At 33.7% G+C, this 25,273-nt stretch overlaps 1 protein-coding gene across 2 annotated transcripts in view; it reads left to right on the top strand.

Moving 5' to 3' along the window:
- ERGIC2 (ERGIC and golgi 2) overlaps positions 1–23,651 on the top strand; it is a 40,931-nt gene extending 17,280 nt beyond the window's left edge. For both annotated transcript variants that reach the window (XM_036252682.1, XM_036252683.1), the window contains exons 6-14: positions 4,770–4,810; positions 9,635–9,733; positions 10,953–11,048; positions 13,559–13,614; positions 14,466–14,564; positions 18,470–18,567; positions 21,521–21,683; positions 22,862–22,944; positions 23,114–23,651. In XM_036252682.1, coding sequence (XP_036108575.1) covers positions 4,770–4,810; positions 9,635–9,733; positions 10,953–11,048; positions 13,559–13,614; positions 14,466–14,564; positions 18,470–18,567; positions 21,521–21,683; positions 22,862–22,944; positions 23,114–23,176 — 798 coding nt within the window. In that variant the 3' untranslated portion in view covers positions 23,177–23,651. The remainder of the gene's footprint in view (positions 1–4,769; positions 4,811–9,634; positions 9,734–10,952; positions 11,049–13,558; positions 13,615–14,465; positions 14,565–18,469; positions 18,568–21,520; positions 21,684–22,861; positions 22,945–23,113) is intronic.
- The last annotated feature ends 1,622 nt before the right edge of the window (positions 23,652–25,273 follow it).

Below are 25,273 nucleotides of genomic sequence, written 5' to 3'. Positions count from 1 at the left end.
AACTTCCAAATGCCTAGAGTAAAGCCATTCTGGGAGTAGTCAGTGCTTCTGGGAGTCCAAACAGCTCATTTCTGGAGCCCTCTTCCTGCCTGGTCTAGGTAACTAGGACCCAAAACCCAGGTGTACAGGTGCTGGTCCTGTTGTTGCAGCCACTACTGACCTCTGCTCTGTGGCTGGCCCTGAAAACATTTTAGCCTGCTCAATGAGTTCCCTGAATGTTTTGAAAATATAATTTTGTAACACACACATACACACACACACACACACACACGCACGTGCACACACACAAGATTTTTTACTGATTTTTAGGGGGAAAGAGAGAGAGAAACATCAATGTGAGAGCGAAACATTGATTGGCTGCATCTTGTATGCCCCTGACTGGGGATTGAGCCAGACTGTGAATTGAACCAGCAATCCTTTGGTGCATGGGACGATACCCAGCCAACTGAGCCACACTGGCTAGGGCCACGCATAGATTTTTAAGATAGAGCAAAAACTTTATGTGATTAGTGCTGGAGAGGGATGTACCTGCCTGTCCTGGTGTTCAGGAGAGCTTCCTGAAGACAGCAGAAATCCAAAATTGTTTAAGAGTTATGTCACTGAGTAAAGGCATTGCAATATATAAAAAGAAAAATGAGCTCTATTTCTCTTAACATAATCAGGAATGAAGCAGTATCTAAGAGGAGAAATGTCATTTGACTGACTTCTTCTACACCTCCATTTATCAAAGCGTAGTGAAATACTAAGTCTCATTGTTTTTATGAAACAAAGTGTGTGTATTATCATTGATTTATCTGAAATCACCATCATATTACAGGGGCAGGTATAACATTACAAGGGCTGATAACAAGTCATGACTAGAGAACTATAGAGAATACAGCTTGGAAATCCCAGTTATTTGAGTTGCTGACTGCTCTGTTGGCATTGTGGTATTTATGTTTACCATGCATTCTTGAGTTCTTTTGTCTACCATTGACCCTGTGAACCTTTCTTTAAGCAAAATTGCAAAGTGAAGACTAAAGATGCTAGAGAGAATTAGAAGTAAATGACTCTGTGCAGCAAAAAAAAAAGAATTCCTTAGGTCCATTTGATTACTAAATTATATTTAGCTTACCGTGACAAAGTGTATTTATGCTTTTGATATATACTATTAAAAAAGGAATTTCCAAAGAAAAATTTTAGTAACTTTCTTACTGCTATTCTTAACTTCTTTATTTCTAAATCCTGTATTCCCACTCAAAAAAATTGATTTCACAGTAATTTTTTATGAGGTTAGGTATCTTACAAATTCAGGTACCATGTTACTGCATATTAAACTTATCTGGAAATTTAGGAAATTTAAAATGTGCATTACATTTTATACTGTTATAGCAATAATTATTCAACTTTACCACTGTGTTTTTTATTTTTTTATATTCTAACATTCTCAGTTTCTTTATTTTTGTTTATTATTTTGTGCAGGAACTTGAGACTTATCAGGAAGAATATGTGGGTTATGTTTATAAACTAGCATGACTGCCCTTGTCATTTTGCTATTCGTATATGTAAACTTAGTTGAGGATAAAATTAATTTTTGCTTTTTGGTGTTTCTTACTCAAAACTTTATAGACATTCCTTCATTGTCTTCTGGCACATTAATTTTTTCTCTCGGATGTAACATATTTACTTTACTTGCATGCTTTTTTTCTTCTTACTTTTGAAATCAAATCTTTATCCTGTACATTCGAATGTGGATCCCCTTTAGTTTTTAGTTTTGGTGTGGTTTTTTTTTTGGTCCTTGGTGATCTTAACTTTTAAGTATTTTTTGCTTGTTTGCTTTAATGATGTTCAAAGCAATGTTTTTACAAACTGCTGTTTAAAATTATTATATGATGTTGAATTTGTGGAGAGTTCTCAGTATCTTTATTAATTGTTACATTAAATACATATTTTGAACTTGCCTCTAAGTCTGGGAGGTTATCTTGATCAAAAGGACCAATCTTCTTTTCAGTGATTTCATTATGTTTTAAAATTCAGTGATTCTATTTTTCACCTCTAATATATTGCAGATTACTCCATTATTTTCTGTCTTTATGATACTAAATGTCATTGAGAAATAATTAGAAAAACTTAGTACTTTTCTTCTTATTTTTAGGAATGGTATCAGAGAGGAAAATTAGCCCTAGTACTTCATATTAACCACTTCTTTCAGATTAACAAATCTAACATATCCATTGATTGATTATTTTTTTGGTTCATCTTTAAGTTAGGGAAGTGGCCCATTAAGTAATTGAAATAAAGTTATGTCAGTTCTTATCCTCGCTCCCTTTTTTTCAGACCTAGCTGAAAGAAGAAGGGTATATAGTTTAGATATACTATGTTTCTAAGTAAGATTAGAGCTTCAGCTGGTTTTGAAAAAGAAGGAGGAATTCACAGATGGATCCTGGATGGCAGAGTGGTTCACCAGGGCATCCCAAATTTTCTTTTCTACATTTGCTTTAACAGGCTAAGTTTAACAAGAATAACTTCTTTCTTCAACTGGTGTGATTGTCCTCATCAGCAGCTAGGTGTGGCCATATTCTTGCTTAATTTAGAATATTGTCCACTACTCTTTGATCTGCAGGCTGATGCTCCAACTGCTGAGCCAAACTGGCCAGGGCAAGATGTTATTAATATATAATTATTTAAGAGATAATTTTACTTACTTTCCAATTTTTACTCATTATTTTAATATACACACTGAATATTAAAAATTTGACCCTAATAATTTTACTAGGTTTCAAATCATGATCACAAAATATACCATGATAGCTGCCATTTTACTATTATATTTCATTACTTTTTCTATTTAAAGAAAAGAATTATTTTTGAAAATGTGGGAAAGTGAGGAATCTGGCAGAACTTGGTTTATATACTGTCCCTTACTATCTGTGATTTTTGAAAAAAGTTTTCATCCATTTGAGTACCTTCTTTATAGGCCAAAGGGAAAGAAGAACAATAAACCCATAAGGTTGTTAGGAAGGTTAAGTGAGATAATGAATTAAATAGCAAAGTGACTAGCACAAAGTAGGCTACTCAATAGTTCCTTTACCCCCTTGTGCTAAGCATTATTCTAAGCATTTTGGGGAAGTCAAAGGAAGAATCACATAGTCTAAACGTTTTATTCACAGGTAACTAGGGAGAAGTTGCATAGTGTGTTTTACAGGTATTAGCATTCGTGTGCTGTGGTGTGAAAAGGATGGAGAAGCATACTGTAGACAAGTTCAGCAGGAGGAGTAATCAGAAAGATGGGACAATTGAACTTGGAGCATATGGTTTATAGATTTAGATAGACATAAGGATGAAAATTACAGAAGGTTCTAGGTTGGTATAATTAAATTACCAAAGGCACAGAGGTATAACAGTTTGATAGAATGAGGGATTATTCCACTTTTATTAAAAAGAAAGTATGTCATTTGACCCAGTGATCCCACTTCTTGGAATATATTCTAAGACGCCTGAAACACCAATCAGGAGGAATATGCACCCCTATGTTCCTAAGAAGCTCTGTTTACAATAGCTGAGATCTGGAAAGAACCCAAGTGCCCATCAGTAGATGAGTGGATACAAAAGTTGTGGTACATTTACACAGTGGAATACTGTGCAACTGTAATAAGAAAGAAATATCTTTTACCTTTTGAGATGACATGAAGGGACCTGGAGAGTATATGCTGGGCCAAATAAGCCAGTAAGAGAAAGACAAGTACCACATGATCTGGCTTATTTATGGAACATCATGAACAAAATAAACCGTCAACCAAAAGACATCCAGAGTCATGGAAATAGGGAACAGGCTAACAATCCTCAGAGGGATGGGGGCTGGGAGGGGTGGGAAGAGATAAACCAAAGAACTTACATGCATATATGCACAACCATTGGACACAAACATTAGGTTGGGAAAAGCAAGAGTGTGGAGGAAGCAGGGAGGAAGGAAGTCAATGGGGGGGGGGAAGTGGGGGACACCTGCAATACTTTTCAACAACAACAAAAAAGCAACTGTGTAAAGAGAGAGTGTAGTAGGTTAGGGCCTGATTATGGAGGGACAATTAATAAATTGAAAAGTAGAATTAGTATGCTTTGTTATGAATTTGCCTTTATGAAAATCAAAAGTGGGCTTTTTGTTGCAAAATAATGTGGATATTGCCACAAACCATGAGAAGTGTGCATATCTTCCTCTAATTATATAAGTAGCCAAGTCTGATTTTTTTATTGATGAAGAGAGTACCCAGATAAAATTTCTTGAATTATTCCTTATTGATTAATACATTTAAGAGTGACAGTGCCATTGTTTAGCTCATTTAAAAAAATTGTTAATTTCATCATAGTATTATTCCAGCAAGAATATGACCTTTGGAAACTTGAATATTATACTTAAGTTGTATGTCATTTTTTTTGTTTGTTTATTTGTTTTGTTTTTAATTACTTAAAGCTTCATGCTGGCATTATTTAAATGATTTTAAGTCCTAAAATACCATTTCATACATATGATAGATTACCAACTTGTGTCCATTCTTATGAATGTTAATACCTAACAGGAAAATATTTGTGATTAGCAAAACTTCTTTATACTATTTTTTAATAAAAATATTTAAAATTTTTAGGTTGACTTATAGAAGATTAAATATAAATCATGAATGCATGTTTTTAACAACAATTATACATTTGTTTCATGCTCAAAGAAAAATTTAAAAATTTATTTAAAAGCCAAGAGAACTTGACAGTGTTGGTGATTATGTTTTCCTTTATTTCAGGTAATATTTGATCTTTCACCACAGCAAAAAGAGTGGCAGAGGTAATAAGTAAACAAAGTATTGCGGTCCATAAAAATCCACATTCCATTTTGTCTATTGTGACTTATTCATAGATTGGCATATTTCTCTAGGCATTTCTCTGGAGGAAATATTAACAGAATATAGTATATAATACAATCTTTATACTTTCAAAACTTTTACCAGATTTTAAGAGTCATGTTAATCCTATTTCTAGTGCACTTTACATCATGAATACACTTTAGTTTTCATTTAAAATTTTATTAACTATTTAAAAATTTAAAAAAGCAATATATGATCATTGTTTAACATTCAGTTTGGACAGAAAGGATATAAAGTAAAAGTAAAAGCCTCATCATTTCATAAGCCTAGTACTAATGAGTAGCAGTAATAACCAGTTAAATTTCTTATATAGCCATCTAGAAATTTTTTGTTCATAGTTTTCTGTATGTTTTCATATTTATGTAATTTTTTCCTAATACAAATGGAATCATGCCATGTTTGTTCTATAACTTGCTTTTGTTTTTTTATCTAACGTGATATTTTGTACAACTTTCTATGACATATAGCTGCCCATTTAATGAATAAATTATAGTTTATCTAATTGGATCATTATTGATGGGTAGATTGCTTGCAAGGTTCTGATATTAAATCAATGCTCATTGAAAATTCTTGAACCTAATTCCTTATGTGCTCGTGTGTGTGTGTAGTTTCTAGAAATTAAATTTCTCTTTCAGAGCATATTTATTTAATATTTTGATAAGTTCTCATCTCAGGGAAAAAGAAATTGAGCTATGTGAGGTGATGGCTGTTAACTAAACTGATTGTGGTAATCATTGCAATAGATACATATATCAAATCATATGTTGTACACCTTAAACTTATACAGTGTTTTATGTCAATTATATCTCCATAAAACGGGAAAATTTTGATAGATAATGCCAAATATCTTATATGAAAGTGCCTGTTTAGAATACAACCTCGCGAACAGTGGGCAAAGCGAGACTTTTATTTTGCCAATTTGATGGGTGAAAAATGGTATTGCACTTGTTTTAATTCATTATTTCTTTATGAATCAATTGAATATCTTTATGGGTTTTTTTTTTTCTATTTGTATTTCTTTTTTGTGTGAAATTGCTTGTTCATGCCATGTACCCATTTTGTTTGGTTGTAGCATTTTTCTAAATAATTCTAAAGAATTCTTTGTATAATAAAGAAATGAGTTCTTTGTTTTCATTGATTCCCCTATACCTACTACCATAGATTGTGTTTATTTGTTTTTTTGGTTTTCAGGCTGTCTTGTGCATAGAAAATCTTTACCTAATGTAAGATTATTACAAAAACATATTTTTACCCATCTTTTTATTTTTATTTTATTATTATTATTTTTTTAATCCTCATCCGAGGACATTTTTCCATTTTTTGTACAGATAGAGTGGGAGGCAGAGAGAGGAAGAGAGAGAGAGGGAAACATCGATGTGAAAGGGACACATCGAGTGGCTGCCACCCGCACGACCAACCAGGGCCGGGGACAAACTGCAACCGAGGTACATGCCCTTAGCGGGAACCGAACCCGGGTCTCTCCGGACCGCAGGCGGACGCTCTAACCGCTGAGCCAAACCGGCCAGGGCTACCCATCTTTTTAAAATGTTCTTATTCAAAGGGCTTTTTCTTTTAAATTCCAGTTTTACTATTTGGGGAGATTTTAAAATTAAACTTGAAATCAAGTAGTTGAACAAAAGGACTGAGTAGTAGATGTTTCTTGGGTTCTAGTGATTTTAGTAGAAAGCCATCTAGAGATGAAATACATTACTTAAATCTAGAAATATTTTTTTTTTTATTTTTATTTTTTTTATATGAATTTTTATTTATTTTTTTGTTACAGATATTTTACCTTTTTACCCCATTGGCACCCCCCACCCCCACCCCTCCACCCTGTCCCCGGCTTAGTTGTCCATGTCCATTGGTCATGCATACATGCATATAAGTTCGGTGGTTTATCTCTTCCCACCCCCCCACCCCCATCCCCTCTTCTGAGGGATGTCAGTCTGTGCCCTACTTCCATGTGTCTCGGTCTACTGTATTCCTCAGACTGTTATGTTCATTATATTTCGTATATAAGTGAGATCATGTGGTATTTGTCTTTTTCTGCTTGGCTTCTTTCACTTAGGATAATACTTTCCAGGTCCCTCCATGTCGTCTCAAAGGATAAGAGATCTTTCTTTCTTACCGCTGCATAGTACTCCATTGTGTATATGTACCACAGCTTTTTGATCCATTCGTCTACTGGTGGACACTTGGGCTGTTTCCAGATCTTAGCTATTGTAAATAGTGCTGCTATGAACATGGGGGTACATATATTCTTCCTGATTGGTGTTTCAGGCTTCTTAGGGTATATTCCCAGCAGTGGGATCACTGGGTCAAATGGAAGTTCAATTTTTAATTTTTTGAGGTAGCACCATATTGTTTTCCATAGCGGCTGCACCAGTCTGCATTCCCACCAGCAGTGTATTAGAGTCCCCTTTTCTCCACACCCTCGCCAACACTTGTTGTTTGATGTAAATCTAGAAATATTAAAGTGAGAATCACCTTTCATCTGGAATTTCATTCAAGCTGTAATAGGTGGAAGCAGAGATTGAATTTTTACTAAGAAAATGTTAGTCATATGCCATCATAGAGTTTCCTGTGTACCTTCATTTATGGAATATAAGCTTGGATATTTATTGGTATATTTGAGATAGACCCCTGTGTATAGTTTGGTTGTCATCGCCTTTTCCCACTGCCTAGCACTAAATGTTGAACTCTGGAAATAGCAAGACACAAAAATATGAAGCTTTCAATTTCTGCTAGCATTATATCCAAAGATTTTAGTCTTTACATGTATAAATCTGAAGATGGGATCTGGGTTTTTGAATATTCCTACAAAGTGGTGTTCTGCTTCTAAAGAAATATTTCTTTCTTTCTTTTTTAATGAAATGAGTTAAAAAGTTTATTTTTCAATTATTTTTTTAACAGTACATAAGTTTATTCAGTATTTTTCTTTTTATTGAATTTATTGGAGTGACACTGGTTAATAAAATTATAGCGGTTTCAGGTGTACAGTTCTTAAATATTCTTGAATGGACTAGAGCTATTCAAGGCTTAGAATTCTGAATAATATACTTACAAAAATGTACTTTATCATCAGAATTTGCTCAGAGAGATTTAAGTTTTCTCTCAATTGATGTTCGGCTTTCTTAAAATATTTAGCATCCTAATTACTCTCTCTCCTGTAGTAGTAAATCTTAATCCCTGGATATAACCTTTCTAATTTCTACTTTTTATTTCTATATTTAAGATCAATTCTGAACTAAATTTACAGTCTAAAAATGACTGGTTATTTTAAATAGTCCTGTTTTACCAGTGTTTTTGGTTGAAGGTGCATACGTATTTTATCTGTCCCTTACAGTTCTAGAAAATATTTATATTATCATTATGATGGAATGTAAAATGTTATCAGATTGACATTTGCTTCCTTTATTAAGTGCCTGTATTTGTTTATAATTTTTCTCAAATTTTATTTTAAAAATTTATTTTTTAGAGTAATTTTTGGTTCACAGCAAAATTCAGCAAAAAGTACAGAGTTCCCAAATACCTTCTGCCCACATATGTGCACAGCCTTCACCATTATCAACATTTTGACACTGGAGTGCTACATTTCATACAGTCTTTGAACCCACATTGACACATCATTATCACTCAAAGTCCAAGGTTTACATTATTAGGGTCCACTCTTGGTGCTCTACAGTCTGAGAGTTTTGACAAATGTATAATGACATATATCCACTATTATAATATCTATAGAATAGTTTCATTGCCCTAAAATCCTCTGTGTTTTATCTGTCCATTTATTCTTCCTCTCTGTGTATAATTTTTGTAATTGCTGAGTTTGAACTTTAATACAAAGGACTTTGGATTTTAGTTATTTAAAGATATAGAATTAAAGAAGGCAAAATGGGATTACGCTTTATGATACTAAGTTATTGGTAGGACATAATATGGCCCCAAGGTAGAAATGTTAGAGGAATAGCTTTAATTTTTGGTTTTGCTTGTAACAATTAATTTCATAAGTTTTTGTGAACATAAGAATTTTGTTCAAAAAAATCTTAAAGCAGCTATTATATTCTTTGTTGCTAGGTATATTTAAAAAGAAAATCTGCACATGGGTTCTTAAGTGTACACTTTGTTTTTTACAATCCTCTGCTTTATATGCTCATATTCTTTTCAAAAATTATAGATGGAGTATAATATTTTGTTTAGAATAGTCTTGTCATAGAATAGTTCAGGTTTCTTTGGAAAAGGAGACACGAGATGATATTAAATGGCACTGTGGCCTGGTCTGTAACGAGAAATGGTGTGTGTGCTATGCTTTATACCCCAGTAATCTCCCACTTGAAGTCTTTCAGGTCTGTTATGTAGCCCCTTATTTTTGATTTTTGTATCTGTAACATTTTATTCAATGCCTGACAAAAAGAATTTTGTAATTACTGCAATGTATGCATGAATTCAGATACTCAGATGAGCAAAGCTGGTGCTGGTGACTCAGACTGCATGCTTATTATTGATGGAATCTGACAGTTTTATAATGGAGCCCAGCTGTTACATCTGTTAGCCACTGTACCTCACTCTTTCTGCTTTCAAGGAAAATGACCAAAGAAAACCTGCTACTTTATTTTAGAATAAAGTCCTGTAATAATAAGTGTATGGCTTAGCTAACTCATCTAATTATTGTTATTTTTATAAAAGGGTTGGCTTTCTTTGTGTCCTTCCTGTATTTATAAAATATTATTTGTTTGTGTTATATTTAGGATGCTGCAGCTGATTCAGAGTAGACTACAAGAAGAACATTCACTTCAAGATGTGCTATTTAAAAGTGCTTTTAAAAGTTCAACAGTTCTTCCATCAAGGTGAGGGATACACACACACACACACACACACACTCATACACATTATTTTGTTCATTAGATTCCACATATAAGTGAAATCATATGGTACTTGTCTTTCTCTGATTGGCTTATTTCACTTAGCATAATACTCTCCAGTATCCGTGCTGTTGTAAAAGGTAAGAGTTCCTTCTTTTTTTAAGGCTGAGTAATATTCCATTGTGTGAATGTACCATAGCTTTTTTTTTTTTTTTTTTTTTTTTTTTTTTTTTTTTATCCTCACCCGAGGATATTTTTCCATTTTTTGTACAGATAGAGTGGGAGGGAGAGAGAAGAAGGGAGAGAGAGAGAGAAACATCGACGTGAAGGGACACATCGAGTGGCTGCCACCCGCACGACCAACCAGGGCCGGGGACAAACTGCAACCGAAGTACGTGCCCTTAGCGGGAACCGAACCCGGGTCTCTCCGGACCCAGGCCGACGCTCTAACCGCTGAGCCAAACTGGCCAGGGCTACCATAGCTTTTTTTTTTATCCACTTATCTACTGATCGACACTTGGGCTGCTTCCAAATCATATTTTGTTTTTTTCTTCTTCTTCATTGATATTAGAGAGAGAGGAAGGAGAGAGAGAAACATCAATGAGAGAGAACATCAATTGGCTGCCTCCTGCATGCCCTCCACTGGGGATTGGCCCTACAGCCTGGGCATGTGCCCTGACCAGGAATCAAACTGGCCACCTCTTGGTGCATGGGTTGATGCTCAACCACTGAGCCACACCAGCCAGGCAATGATCATTTAAATTTAAAACTATGCAGAGGTTTTACATTTGCTTAGGAAGAAAATGTCATATTCTATTTGAACTTAGATGGCATGCTTTCTCTTACGTCAATTGTATTCCCATTGTCCCCTGTCCTCTCAAGTGCCAGAGACAAATGGCTAAAGCATGTCTTTGTTGGACTAATTCCTCACTTTCAGTGTGTCTTCTATCCTGGGGCTTAGTCCTTTGGTTAGATTTGAAGAACCATGGAATTTTAGATTTGTGTAAATGTAATATGTGTGTGATAATGATGTAATATTTTTCTATTTTATAGATACAAGCTTTTTTATAAATGCATTGACTTAGAAAACTTCTTTTCCACTTTTGACATTTAGAACATTACCTGAAAATTGATCATTATGGATTAATATTGGTGATACTATTAAACGTGTTGTAAGTAATCCTGATATATCTTGTTGTGATAGGGAAGATGATTCATCACAGCCTCCAGATGCTTGCAGAATTCACGGTCATCTATATGTCAATAAAGTAGCAGGGAATTTTCACATAACTGTGGGCAAGTATGTTCTTTTCACCTACTGAAAATACTTAGACAAGTTGTCAGCTTGTTAAAAGTAAATTATTTGCTAAAATAATAATATATGATTAACTACTGAAGGACTGCTTAAAATATTTTGTATCTGTATTTTTGATTTCTTTAGACTGATGTTTCAGGCTTTAATCTCAGGATAGAGAAGACTACTAACTTTAAATACTACTTCGAAGTAAAAGTTAAACAGTCATGTCATATTTTATATGTTAAAGTAAATGAGCTGTAGGTAAATATGAATTAAAACCTACTTACCAAGTTTTAGTAGCTTGAATGCTCTTACCTAGACATTTCATTACTTTGCTCATTTTGTTGGATTATGTTAGGTTTTTGTTTTGTTTTTCTGTTTGGCAATCATCACCAAGATGTAAACAGTAACTAATTAGAGACAAGTATTTTTATGTAGTTATAAATTCGTAGTGTCTGGGAAAAAGTTAAATTAGGTAAAAATTAAGAAAAAATATTAGATCATCTACCCTCATAAGCAGCACCCAGAAACTGTTATGCAATGGATACTTGGTAAATTTCTGAATAAATAATAGATTCTCTGATCCTATCTCCTTCTCTCCCTTCCTCTCTTCCATCTTGAGTTGTAGAACTGAACAATTCTTCATTGTAAAAGACATTTTTTAAGTACTTGCTGTATGCAGAGCACGGTGCTAGATACTAAGAATGAAACAGTGAAAAAAAGAGAAGTGTTTTTGTCCTTATGGTACTGACAGTTTGAGAGAATCCAAACTTTAAACAGTGAATTGCACTAATAACTTTTTAATTATAGTTGCATTGAACCTATAAAGGTGTATGGCTGATAAGAAACTATATAACGGTACGTGACTTACTCTGCTTGTCAGCAGAAGCTTTATTGAGGAAAACCTTAACAGTGTTCAAACTAGTAGACGATTAGCAATTTTATATATAAAAGAGAAGGGCATCACACTGAGGGAAAAGTTACAAAGCAGAAAAGTGAGTGGCAAGAAATTGTATATATATTGAGAGAGAGAGCACACGCGCATTAGAGTTTAATGCAGGATTATTGCAGTGCTTACAGTGATCAGATCAAACATTTCTTTGTCTTTGTTGTCCCATTCTTTTTAACATTCATTTGTTGTTTTGTTACTGTTGCCAGCACCCCTTCACTTCATTCTCAACTTATAGCTAGAAATCTTAGAATTTCTTGGTATCATACAGGCAAATATAGTTGGCTCAGAGAAATGTAGGTTTTATTACATCATTGGATACGAACAACATCCTACTCCAAAGCTAACTGAAAGGGGGAAGCTCTGACAAGCTTTGTATGAGCCTCCATAATTACGGCCTTTGTTCCCAGTTTCATTTCTCTCTTCATGTGATGGTGCATTCCAGCAGAAAGAGAGGCCAAATGGAAAAGGATCTGGTTTGCATCTTATTCTTATCATCTCTGACATTTTCTATAAACCATTCCTAATTTTTTATATTAGGTTTGTCAAGTTCAATATTGATTTTTTTTAAGATCTCATATTCTCACACTACTTCTCAGGCACAGTATCATTCTCAACTGCATTGTAGAGGAGTAATATTTATTTCAATATGCAAATCCTTGAGCATGACTGTATTAGATAAGGCAGTGAAGCAGGCAGATGCTTGCCATTTATATATATCATTACAACAGCTGCAAATGCAGATGGAAACAGATGTGTTGGCCACTCAGATATTATAATGGTATTTCTGTTGACGAGGTGATACCCTGAAATAGTGAACAACTCCTCATAATGCTATGAACAAAACAAAATATAACATTTCCTCTGTTTCCTGGGAAATTTAATATATATTGAAACTATAACAAAGTACTTTGTATAGATAAATGTAGTTAAGTTCTAGACTCAGATCATTATACATAGGTTTTCACTTGTGTCAGTGCCATTTAGAGTGTTTGGAAATCATGCAAGATGTGGGGCAATTTTATTTTGTGTGAGACTCATTGCCTTGCAATATGCTTTGCTTCCCTGGCTGCTATCCACTAATTGCCAGATTGCCGCCCCAGTGGTTGTGACAACTGAAAATACCTCCCCCCAGTGCCCTCTGATTTTCATCACCTTTCCTCTGCTGATATTTATGTGGAACAATATATCATAGGATATATTGAAAAATAAAAGAAATTCAAATTTCAGTATCCCAAAATAAGTTTTATTGGAGCATAGCCATGCTTATTTGAAGTTGAAAATTTATTTATGTACCAAACTACATAATACCTTCAGTTTTGCATCTTGGTTCACAAAGCCTAAAATATTTACTGTCTGGCTCTTTATATAAAAAGTTTGCCAGCCCCCAGTTTATTAAATTGCTGAGATGAGTAGACTTACCTACTTAAATCATAGGCCAAGTATCTTCTTCAAAATTCATTTTATATTAAGAACACTATATAACTTAGAGAAGATTTCTTTTCAGATTTTAATTAGTTAAATATTTAAATGTTGTTGCTTTAATCTGTTTTCCTTCTTCCAGGGCCATTCCACATCCCCGAGGTCATGCACATTTGGCAGCACTTGTCAACCACGACTGTAAGCCAGTTTCTGACATTTTTTTCCCCTGAAGAGATCCTTGCAAAAAAAGTGGTTTTTGTTTGTTTTAGTGCAGTGCAAGGTGGGACTTTGAAAGTGGACTGTTTTGAAAACAGATATCCATAGGAGGAATCCATTTTCTCCTGTCCTTAAGCTACTTGTACTTCTCTTGAGTCATGGCTTAGAAGTCACCAAGGTTAGAGAGAGGACAGCCTTGGTATGCTTTACATCACTTTGTACACATTTCTGCTCATTTTTATTGATAATGAAGAAAATATATTTGAAGTTTATTTCAGTGTGTGAATCTGAGAATTGACATACACACATGACATATACAATAATCAAATTAGTTTCTTGTAATGATTGTCATTGTCATAAAACTTAGTTTTTAAAGTCTGCTTTAGAGAACAAAAACAAGTAATAAATTCTATTAAAATCAGTTTGGTCCTATTTAGCAGTGTATTAAAAATAGATCTGATCAGTTTGATTATTTGGATTCATGGACATCATCCCAGTTGTTTTAACAACACAATCCTATTACTATGTGATGATTGGGACCAAGAAAAACTTATTTTTGGGGTTATCAGGCTTAGATGTAATATTATTTCTTAGATGTCAATTTGTAGTCATGAATTTTGAGTTACAGCATTTTATCAGAATTTACTTCCCCTTATGCATTTAATTCCCACATATTTGTATGCGTTTTCTCAATAATGTGGTTTTAAATACTATATTATACCTGCCAATTTTAGATATTTTCATCTGAAAGTAGATGAATGTAAACTCATCTGTAATATGTGTTGCAAATAATAATAATTGCTCTACTTAATTGGCTTTATTTTTTGCCTCAGCGTACAACTTTTCTCACAGAATAGATCACTTATCTTTTGGAGAGCTTGTTCCAGGAATCATTAACCCTTTAGATGGGACTGAAAAAATTGCTATAGATCGTAAGTACTTAATGCTTGCTGTTGGAATTTGCATGTAGGCAATTTTTCTTATATCTTTAATATGAATACATTTTAATAACCTTCTTCTTAGCCCCCTTGTAACAGATAAACAGAAAAATTTTTCAGTAGTTTCAGTGGTTGATAACCTTTAAGTGGAGATGTGTGTGGATAGACTTTGTCCTACTAGTGGATAATATTTAAATGTTAAGAAATGAGCCACAGAGCAGAGTAAGAAATCAGTATAATGTAGGCTAGAGAAGGAGTAGAACTTAAAAGCTCTCTAAATATATGTTAATAGGGCATAACCGTTTGTCCATATTCATCAAAGAAAGAACAAAAGAAAGTAGCAACATTCAAAGAAGAATTTTCTTCTTTGTATAGGTTCAAAGTTCTAAAATGTATATTTATCATTTTAGAAACCTCTTGGAGAATTTTGCAAACATCAGAAACCTAGAGTTATTCTAGAATGGTTTGGTTATTAACACTGATAGAAATTGTACATTATAGCACAGATACCTTTTGTTACTGTCTGTTTTAACCTATTCCACCTAAAATTTTAGTTTCTTTAAATATGGGTGGATTATTAATATTCTTTTACTTTTGTAGCAAATAATCTCTTGAGCTTCCTGATGGTTTTTGGTTGCTTTTCCTCTTCTTAAATAGTCATACTGTATGACATGTCCCAGTTAGATGACCTTTTAAGGATATCTAAAACTTCCTGTGCTAGTAGGAATTCAAGCCCTCTGCAAGACTGAAAGTAAGGATTTCATTTTTATTAATTCAAATAGATTTATTAATATTATTTTTTATTTCACTCTTAGCATAGTGTTATAATGAGATACATTAAAGATGGTTTACTTAAAATACTGAACTTACATTCAGGAGTATTTTATGCTTGTATGGGAATGTTTTTACTTAAGGACACTTGATTATACTAAATTTACTACATTTGGAGATATGTGAGTAGAAATTATAAGTTGTATTCATTATAATCTTATTTTTAATCTAAGTATATGTTCATTTTACACAAAAATGCATTAAATATTACTTAAGAGATGATCATTTAAAAACATGTTGGTTAATACTATGTTTTATGATGCTAAAATGAACTATAAATTTCTGTGTAGAAGTGTTTCTAAGTATAAACATTTATTTTTGAAAGGCTTTTTTTAAGTCTACCTGTTCCTAAATTCAAAAGACAAGTAGGTATTCAGAGTTATGTTATAAAATTTCATAACTTTCAGATGAATGTAATTAACTTATTCAAAGCTTTAAAGCAGGTATACACTTTTCCTCTTTAACAATTGTTCTGTTGTGTCTCATTTTCCAAAAAGAAAAAAAAATCAACATTACAAATCTGTTGTGTTCTGGTAACCATCTCCTCCTTGATGTTCTCCAGAAGTTTTGAGGGGATTACTTAGTAGTTACATCTTTAAAACTATACAGATTTGGCCCTGGCCATTTTGGCTCAGCGTTTAGTGTTGGCCGGCGGACCAGAGATTAATGGGTTTGATTCTGGGCACGTACCGGGCTTGCAGTTCATCCCAGGCCCTGGTCTGGGGTCGTGTGGGAGGCAACCAGTTGATATGTCTCTCTCACACTGATGTTTCTCTTTCTCCCTCTCTCTTTCTCCCTCCCTCCCACTCTATCTGAAGATAAATAGAGAAATATCCTTGGGTGAGGATTAAAAAAAAATACACAAAACTGCAGATTTGGACAGATCTAAAACCTTTGGAACAATTTGTGGCGTGCAACAAAATTTCATTCAACTGCATCCCTCCCCACTCCCCTATCTCTGCCAGACTGGTAATTAAGTTATTTAACAAATTTATAGACCTTTCTTGAGTTAACATTAGACAGATAGGTCTTCAGTAGCTGTCTGGCCACAGGTTAAAAGGTTTCCAGTTTCTCCCGTGACGTTTCTTTGACCCCTGCTTGTTATTTAATGCAGTGGCCCTTCGCTCCTCACTTGTGAAGAGATTCCCTTTGTCCTGCATTTTTACCCCCAATTCTGGTGGTCTCACCCATATGTACAACATTGCTTATTGCCCCACCACTCAGTTTCGTCTTTTTTCATAAGTACTTAATACCCAAACACCTTTTTCTCCTAGCACTTTCAGCTTATTCTTTCTATGACATGATAGAATTTATTTGTAAAACACCTAAAACTAAGCACAGAATGAGCAAGTCACTTTACATCAAAGAATAGCTTAAAGGAAGAAACTGAAGACCATCCACAAATGATTTGCCATCTATTGGTGATAGACAAAGTTGACACCTTTTCATCCTAATGTCATCTGTGATAATATTTAGGATATTACGTTGAAATTAATAATGGGAGAACTGGTAAAAAAAACAAAACAAACTGTTGGCTTTTGAAAGTTTCAGTGGTACAAGTAGTAAGAGAAATAAGTGGTGATGTTGAAACAGACTTTGATTTATGTTAGACACTTGTTTAATGCTAGTGTATGCAGAAACCATTATGCATACCTCTCCCTCCTGTCTGCAGTGTACCCTCCCCTCCCCCGTTCAGAAGTACACAGAGAGCAGAGACAAACTTTGGATGGAAATAGAAATTCATTCTTGCCGAGAAAAAAATGTAGACACACAAAAGTATATACTATATACTTCATTTATATGAATTTTTAAAATAGGCAAAACTAATCCATGACAATAGAAGGTAAATTAGTGGTTGGCCCAGGGCCAAAAATAGAGGGGATTGATTATAAAGGGGTACAAAGGAACTTTTTGAGGTGATGAAATATTTTATATTTTGATTGTGGTGGTGATCATATGAGTGAGTATATTTAAAATTGATAAATTTTATTCATGTACACATTTTCATAGACAGCTATTACCATGTGGTGTGAAGAATACCTGTTTTTGGGTGAAACATAGTGAGGCATTATTATCTAGTTGAAACTATAATACATACATCTAATTTTAATTTTTTTAGAATATAGACCTAGAGAATTAATGATTTGTACGATGTAAACTTTTAGTTGTTTAGAATTAATAATTGGTAATATACTGCTGTTTATGACTTGAATTAATCCTAGAAATGCCTAATGATTATATAAATAAGATCCTTTTGATTACACAGTAACCTCAGGTTATCATTGAGTAGTTTCTTTACTTATCTTTCTGCTGTGGTATCAGTTCCTTATATTTATCCAAAGGCTGGCTAATTCAATTTTGTCTTACTTACGTATCTTAAGATGTTAATAGAGACTGAAAATGTATGTGTTTTGTGGTAGTTAGAGTAACTTTATTGTAAAGTAACTTTATTGTAACTTTATTCTTACTAGTTTCTGTACTATAAAGGAATGCTACTTTTAATTTTCATATTTGATATAAGGATGATAATGATTATAAAGGTATCTAAGTTACTAGTTCATCTTTAAAATTTTTTTGTACCTGTAATTTTATTTATTTATTTAAAGTTTATTTTTATTGTTGAGGGTATTACAGATGTCCCCAATTTTTTCCCTCATTGTACCCCCCACATGGTTCCTGGATTATGCATATGCGTTCTTTGGTTATTCTCTGCCTGCCCCCTTCCCTCTGAGATCCATCAGTCTGTGCCATGCTTCCATGCCTCTGGGCCTGTTTTGTTTGTTCATTAGATTCCACATATAAGTGAGATTACGTGATCCTTGTCTTTCTCTGACAGGCTTATTTCACTTAGCATAATACTATAAAAGATGTGTTTTAGAACTTGTTTTTATCAAGTATTAGTATGTTGATTTCATTTATTTTAAAATTATTTGTTAGACATTAAGCCACAAGTAGCATTAAATTTCAGGTTAAGTGTATTTAATAGAAGGAAGATATATTTGATGCTACTAGATTGTTTTGTTGCTACTAGACTGATGGAAATAAAACACATTTTGTTTTTATTCTAGACAACCAGATGTTCCAATATTTTATTACAGTTGTGCCAACAAAACTACACACATATAAAATTTCAGCAGACACCCATCAGTTTTCCGTGACAGAAAGGGTAAGTTAAATCCAACTAATAAAATGCTTTTTTTTTTTTTTTTTAGCATTTTCTAGTTCTAGTGCTACAAAATAGGTTGTAGTTTCAGATGATGCCCTCCCCCATTTAAAATCTGTGGAAATTTGAAATGCGTTAACATCTTATTTTAAGACAATAATATATTAGACCATGGATGTTAGTATGTTGTAGAGCAAGAAAAGAAGATTTTTTTAAATCTAATTTTTTATTGTTGTCATTATTACAGATGTCCCCCCTTCTCCCCCCTCTACCTACCTCCATACAGCCCCCACCACCCCTTCTCTGGCCCTCACCACGCTGTTGTCTGTTTCCATGGCTATGCATATATGTATTTCATCTAATTTTTAATAATGAGGAAACTAGTACAATGCTACAATCAGTTCAGAGTATCTTTTTTAAATCCGGAAGGTTTTGTATTAAATTAGCAAAATTAAACTGCTGATATTCATTATTTTATTAATATCTTAATTTTGTAATGTTTTCTCTTGTGTTGGTATAAGCAGTTTTGTTATTTGCCAACAGATTCTCTGATTTCTGTTACTTATTTTGTAACTAATGTATCTAACCTGGGGCAGACATGGTTATTGTGGCTCAGATAACAGGTTTTGAGGGTTTGCCTTCCTAACCTGTGCTTTGTATTTATCTAATTAGGAAGACAGATGTTCTGCAACCTCAGGGTGGAGTGGCCTTATAAATAAATATGACAGTGAGGGTCAGAGTTTTGGAACTGGACAGTTTAACATTTCTCATCTGTTCTGGGGTCCTGTTTCCTTATTGTGTTTAAGAATGGTGAATATTCAAATACTATTATTCAAAAGAATTCTAAGGTAAAATTTAAGTGCTTTAAAATTTTGCTTTTCTCAATATGGAGTTTTCTTGTCATATTCTTATAATTTGAGATGCCTATGTCCTCCGTAATTATAGAATTTTCCTTATTCTTAGGAGATAAAATACTGAAGATTTTAGGGGTGAAGTATCATGTGTTTATACGTTTTCCCATGGTTCAGAGGGGAAAAAATCAAATATGTATAACTGTGTGTGTGTGTGTGTGTACATGCACACACACACACACAGAGACTAGGTAAAGTATGTGCAAGTATATACTATGCTTTTCTGCACTTCTGTAGGGGTGAGGAGACACCATTTCTCACTGAGATTGGCACCACCTGACCATCAGTATACAAAGTGAAAAGGCTTTGGGGAGACAGGCACACATACATTACTATGGGAATGCAAAACAGCATAGTCTCTGTGGAAGGGAGTTTGGCAGTATCTACAAAATGACATATGTGTTTACCCTTTGACCCAGTAATCCAAGTTCTAGGAGTTGAATCCAAAGATAAAGTAGAAAAAATAAAAAAACGATGTGTGTATGAGGCTATTCATTGTGTTGTTATTTGATAGTAGAATTTCAGAAACGAGGCAAGTGGTACATCCATATGATGAAGGAACGTGCAACTTTAAAAAAGGAGAGAAGAAAAAGATAACTGTATACTGATATGAAATGATCTCCATGATATATTTTATTGATTGATTGATTGTTAGAGAGAGAGAAAGGGAGAGGGAGAAAGAGATGGAAACATTGATGAGAGAGAACATAGATTGACTGCCTCCTGCATGCCCCCCCCCCCCCACTGGGGATTTGACCCACAATCTGGGCATGTGCCCTGACTGGGAGTCAACTGGCCACCTTTTGATGCATGGGTCGACGCTCAACCACTGAGCCACACTGGCTGGCTGGGCTCCATGATATATTTTAAATAGCAAAATTAAATTTAAAAAATAGAATCCCAGAGCATTTGACCATTGTGGGGTGTGTTTGTGCTGATAAAGTGACTAAAATAGTTGTGTTTCACTTTTTTTAAAAAAATGGAGTAACTGGAGGATCAGGGGGACGGAAATAGAGAGGACTGACCTTCACTGGTGCTGCGATCCAAAGGGAATTATTATTAGTCTTTTGTAATATGGACACTCGGATCCCTGAAGCAGCTTTTATCCACATAGGTAGTGATGCTATATTTATAATTTTAGCATGGCTGAATATATCAGAGCTTTGAGATGAATCACTTTATTGGAAACTTGAACAATGGCTTTATAAGGCTGTTATATTAATAGGGGAAGGGGTTTCGTTATGTCCACATAAAATCATTTTAATTTTCCGTGTTATTTGTATTCTAAAGCTTGCATTTGTTACAGCTTAGTCAAATTAAATAGGACCTGACATAAAAGTAATCACAAAGGACTGTGATAGCATAGTTGTTTTGAGCAGTACTAGAAATTCATTAGAAAGTTTGCAAATTTTATTTTTGAAGTGTAAACAGAATGGAATGAAATAGAATATTTTCTCAATGTGCACACTGTAGTAGGTTTATAATTTTAGTTGCATTTCTTTCAAGAAAAAATATTAAACACTGAACCAGTAGTTCACATATTGATATCTTGCAAATTAATGCATTGTCTTTTTTCCTGAACTATATCTCCTGTAGTTTAAAGTTAACAAGAGTGAAATTGTTTTTAAATCTGATCAATTAAATAACAGGAAGTAAATATGATTATTTTGTAAATTATTAGTAAAGAAATAGAAAAAATGTGTCAAAATATGAACTTAGTTTTTATTGATTTAGTTAAAGAAGAATGTGCCAAACAGTTACAAGCTTGAGCTCAACAGAAAGACTATAGATAAAGTGATCTTTTAGAGAAAATAGGAAAGAATAATTTTCTTCTTTTGATTGCTTCAAAAGCTAACCACGCAAAGAATACAGGATGCTTTGATGTCTCTTAATACCTTAGTCTAATAGGACAGCTGGTGAAGAGATTTGGATGTCCCTCTCATATGGTAGGGGTGTAGGGCTTCATGTTGACTGTATGTAAGTAACCAGCTGATGTGAGTCCTGTTTTTCACCTCTTCCTCTCTCTCTTTGCTTTGCCTCTTTAGGAACGTGTCATTAACCATGCTGCAGGCAGCCATGGCGTCTCTGGGATATTTATGAAGTACGATCTCAGTTCTCTTATGGTGACAGTGACTGAAGAGCATATGCCATTCTGGCAGTTTTTTGTAAGACTCTGTGGTATCATTGGAGGAATCTTTTCAACAACAGGTTAAGATTCATTTCTCTCTCTCTCTCTGTCTCTCTCTTTTCTATTCTTTCTTTTCTTTCTTACGTGCCCCTAGCAGGAACTAGACCCGGGACTCTCTGGTCCGCAGGCTGATGCTCCAACTGCTGAGCCAAACTGGCCAGGGCTATTTCTTTTTTGTCTAACTTCTAAAAGTGTTACTGACACTGAAATTAAGATGCTTTTACTTAAAAGAGGCAAGAAATGTACACACTTTTATGTTTTGATACATAGAGTTTTACCTTTAAGACTTTATTCCAGACCTCCAAAATTAATTAAGTGTTAAACATATCTAAGTTCACTGCATTCAGTGAGATTACTTAGTAAGCTAGACAGGTCCTAGAAGTGAATCCAAGTTCCCCCGTTCACATAGGGATAGCCTTGTAGAAATCACCTACCTTTTCTGAAGTTGTTTTCTCATCTATAAAAAGGTAATAATGGTTCCTAACTTGCAAGTGTTTTGTAGGATTAGATGAGAAGATGCCTAGAAATAAATAGTAGACCCTTGAATGTATGGGTTTTTTTTGTTTTTTGGTTTTTTTTTTGGTTTTAACTGTACAAATATGTAAAATCATATCTTATGGTACTTGGAACTATATGATAGTTCAGTCCGTGTTTTTATGATTTTGGCCATTTTGCCCTGACATTATGGGGTTCTGTTAAAGCTGATAACTTTCAGAATTGTAATCATGAACATTTGAGAGTTAAGTACTAGATAACGGAAATAGTTCCTTCTTTATCCAAAACCCCCATTCAGTATTACACAGAGCTGGGTAGTTTATATACTTTGAATTACATTTTTTTAGATGAATGACTAGCTTTTCTTATAAAAGTCTTTGTGACTGCTTTATTTAAATGCATTTAAATTTGTGGTGCTGGTATTTATTTTTCAAAATTATGTGGGTAGGAGATATATTAAGCACCCTTGAAAAAATTGCTTTGTGAAGTTGTGAATTATTTGGTCTTGTGACTTTAAAAAGAAAGTCTTTTAAAAAATTTAACTGTCTTGTTATTTTTAACTGTAGGAGTAAAGAAAACTGCTTTCTTTCCTTCCTTTATCTGTTCCATTATAATTAGTTTAGTTTTATATTCTTACATAGCAATTTAGGAAATAATTTTATTAAAAGCATAATTTAATTAAAACATATTTTTTTTATTACAGGCATGTTACATGGAATTGGAAAATTTATAGTTGAAATAATTTGTTGTCGTTTCAGACTTGGATCCTACAAACCCATCAATTCTGTAAGTGGTATAGTGTAAATGGTACTGATCTCTAACTTATAGTACCGTTGTTAAATTTAAACAGTAACTGTTGGTGCCCAGCAAAAAATTGCCCCCAATAAAGCATTGTGTTTAGAGGAACAAGTAAGTATAAGGAGTAAAACTGATACTCTGATATTTTTCTCCCTAGGTCCCCTTTGAGGATGGCCACACAGACAACCACTTACCTCTTTTAGAAAATAATAAACATTAGCACCTCCCAAGTGAAGGAGAAAAACTTTTCGCCTGAGACATAAAACCTTTTTTAATAATAAAATATTGTGCAATATATTCAAAAGAAAAAAAGTGAATGAGAAGCAGGAATCATACCTATAAAAAAAGAAAAACCCAAACTGAAATTCTATATATGTTGTATCTGTTACAAATGTCCTAGAAGAAAGTATGCAGCTAATCAGTGAATAAGCCCTACAGGAATATTGCTTTGAAGATGACCCCTTCTGATATTTTCACAGCAGATGGGCAGTATCGAAATCAGATCTTGAAGAGCCTGAAGGAAAGGAGTCAAACCACATCTAAAGAAAAGGCATTAATAGTGCTAATGTTTGCGTCCTTTTGTTTTTAAAATATGATGTCAGAATAAAATATGTAAAACATATGGAAAACTAGTCTAGACTTTAAAAAGTTGTGATCAGGTCACATTGCTAATAAAGGTAACAGGAATGGGTTCACATGCTATAGCCATATTAATTTTAAGCCATAATGGCAAGACCATTTATCCAGTAGTTGGTCTTTTGAAGGTAACTGATTTTCTTTAAACTCTGGCTAATGACTTTTTAAACTATTCAAGGCAGGGTCATGACAGACTAAGGTGAATTCTTACAGGGGCAGGTGCATAGGTGCTATAATATGTAATAGAGGGATCATTCACAAATTGTATAGTGGGCACTTATCCAGGGAGAAGAAAGCACATTTTTTAAAAAGATGCTAAATTTTCTAATCTGATCATTATACTGATGGTATACTTTGGGAGCAGGGGGTGAGTAATAATAAGATCCATACAGATGATGAAAATTATCAGTTTGTAAAATATTAAGAAAAAAAGTAGAATATTTTATACATGTTGTGGTGAGTAGGTAACAGGGTAACTTTAAATAAAATAGAAGTTTGAGGCAGCTATTTAAGTAAAACAAGATAATGTCATATCTGAGAGATTACCATATTAAACGATGTCCGTTAAACTGTAAACTGGATGAAAGAGGTGTCTGCATTCAGAGTGTCCTGAATGTGATTGATTCTGTATTAGACTTTGTTGTTCTGGCTTCCTTGCTATTTAAGAGTTGATTTAAAAGTTTCAGACTATAAAAGATTAAAAATAATGAGAGGGAGCTATCACTCAGGTGCCATTAAAAACTTGTTTGGAATATGTGTGCTAGCATCAGTTTTCCTTTTGTAATGCTTAATGATAGAAGAAGCATCAACCAGTCCCCATGGTTTAAATCACGTAGGGAAGCGGGGAAACAAAGATTCCAGGTAAGTACCAAGGCCAGGACTCAAAGACTAGATTTAAAATTGTGAATTTTAGAAATAGGCTGTTGTCACAAGTTACATTTTTTCAGATGGATTTTTTTAAGGTTAAAAAAAATTGTTTTCTTGAAAACAGATGGGACAGTAATGTAATGGAGAGGAGAAATGCTGATAAAACTACTTTGCAGTAAAGCTTATGTTGAATGGTATTTTGCAGAAATTTATAGGCATCACTGTTTAAAACAGTTTATCATTAAGCACCATGAAGTTAACTGAATGATACAGGTGACATAACATGCTTTGAAAGACATTGGAATCCAGAAAATTCTAAATAATGAATGTGTTTTTTATTTATTCAGATATTTCCAATGAAAGACTAGAAACTAATAGAACCTCTCTCAAAAGAAATTTTAACTGGAGAGGATTTGAATTTCAGCTATTTTTAGACTGTTGGTTCTGTGAATCTGCTTATCAGAAAATCCAATCAAATGTCAGGGTTTTTGTTTTTTAATGGGAGGAAAAACAATAGTGATTTAGAATTATTTTCTTGTAGTCAAGATCATAGCAGTTAAGTATCTTTAAAAATTATTTAGGTACTCACATGATTTTTCATTGTTTTCCAAATACCATATTGAAATTTTAATGAAATTTGTCCCATTAAAACTACGAAAGGAATTTATTTAAAGCAAAATCTTGCTTTGCTATTATTGATTTTCATTTTACAAGTCAAGAAAGGTTTTCAGCTGAAATTCCTTGAAGAGCAAGGTCATATTTTTTGGCAATCAAAGTATAAGATTCTGATCAGCTCTTTTGATGGTGGATGATG

This window comes from Molossus molossus, unplaced genomic scaffold (assembly GCF_014108415.1).
Source record: "Molossus molossus isolate mMolMol1 unplaced genomic scaffold, mMolMol1.p scaffold_m16_p_10, whole genome shotgun sequence".
NCBI lineage: Eukaryota > Metazoa > Chordata > Mammalia > Chiroptera > Molossidae > Molossus > Molossus molossus.
The sequence above is the reverse complement of the archived record's forward strand: the minus strand, read 5'-3'. Positions and strand labels throughout refer to the sequence as shown.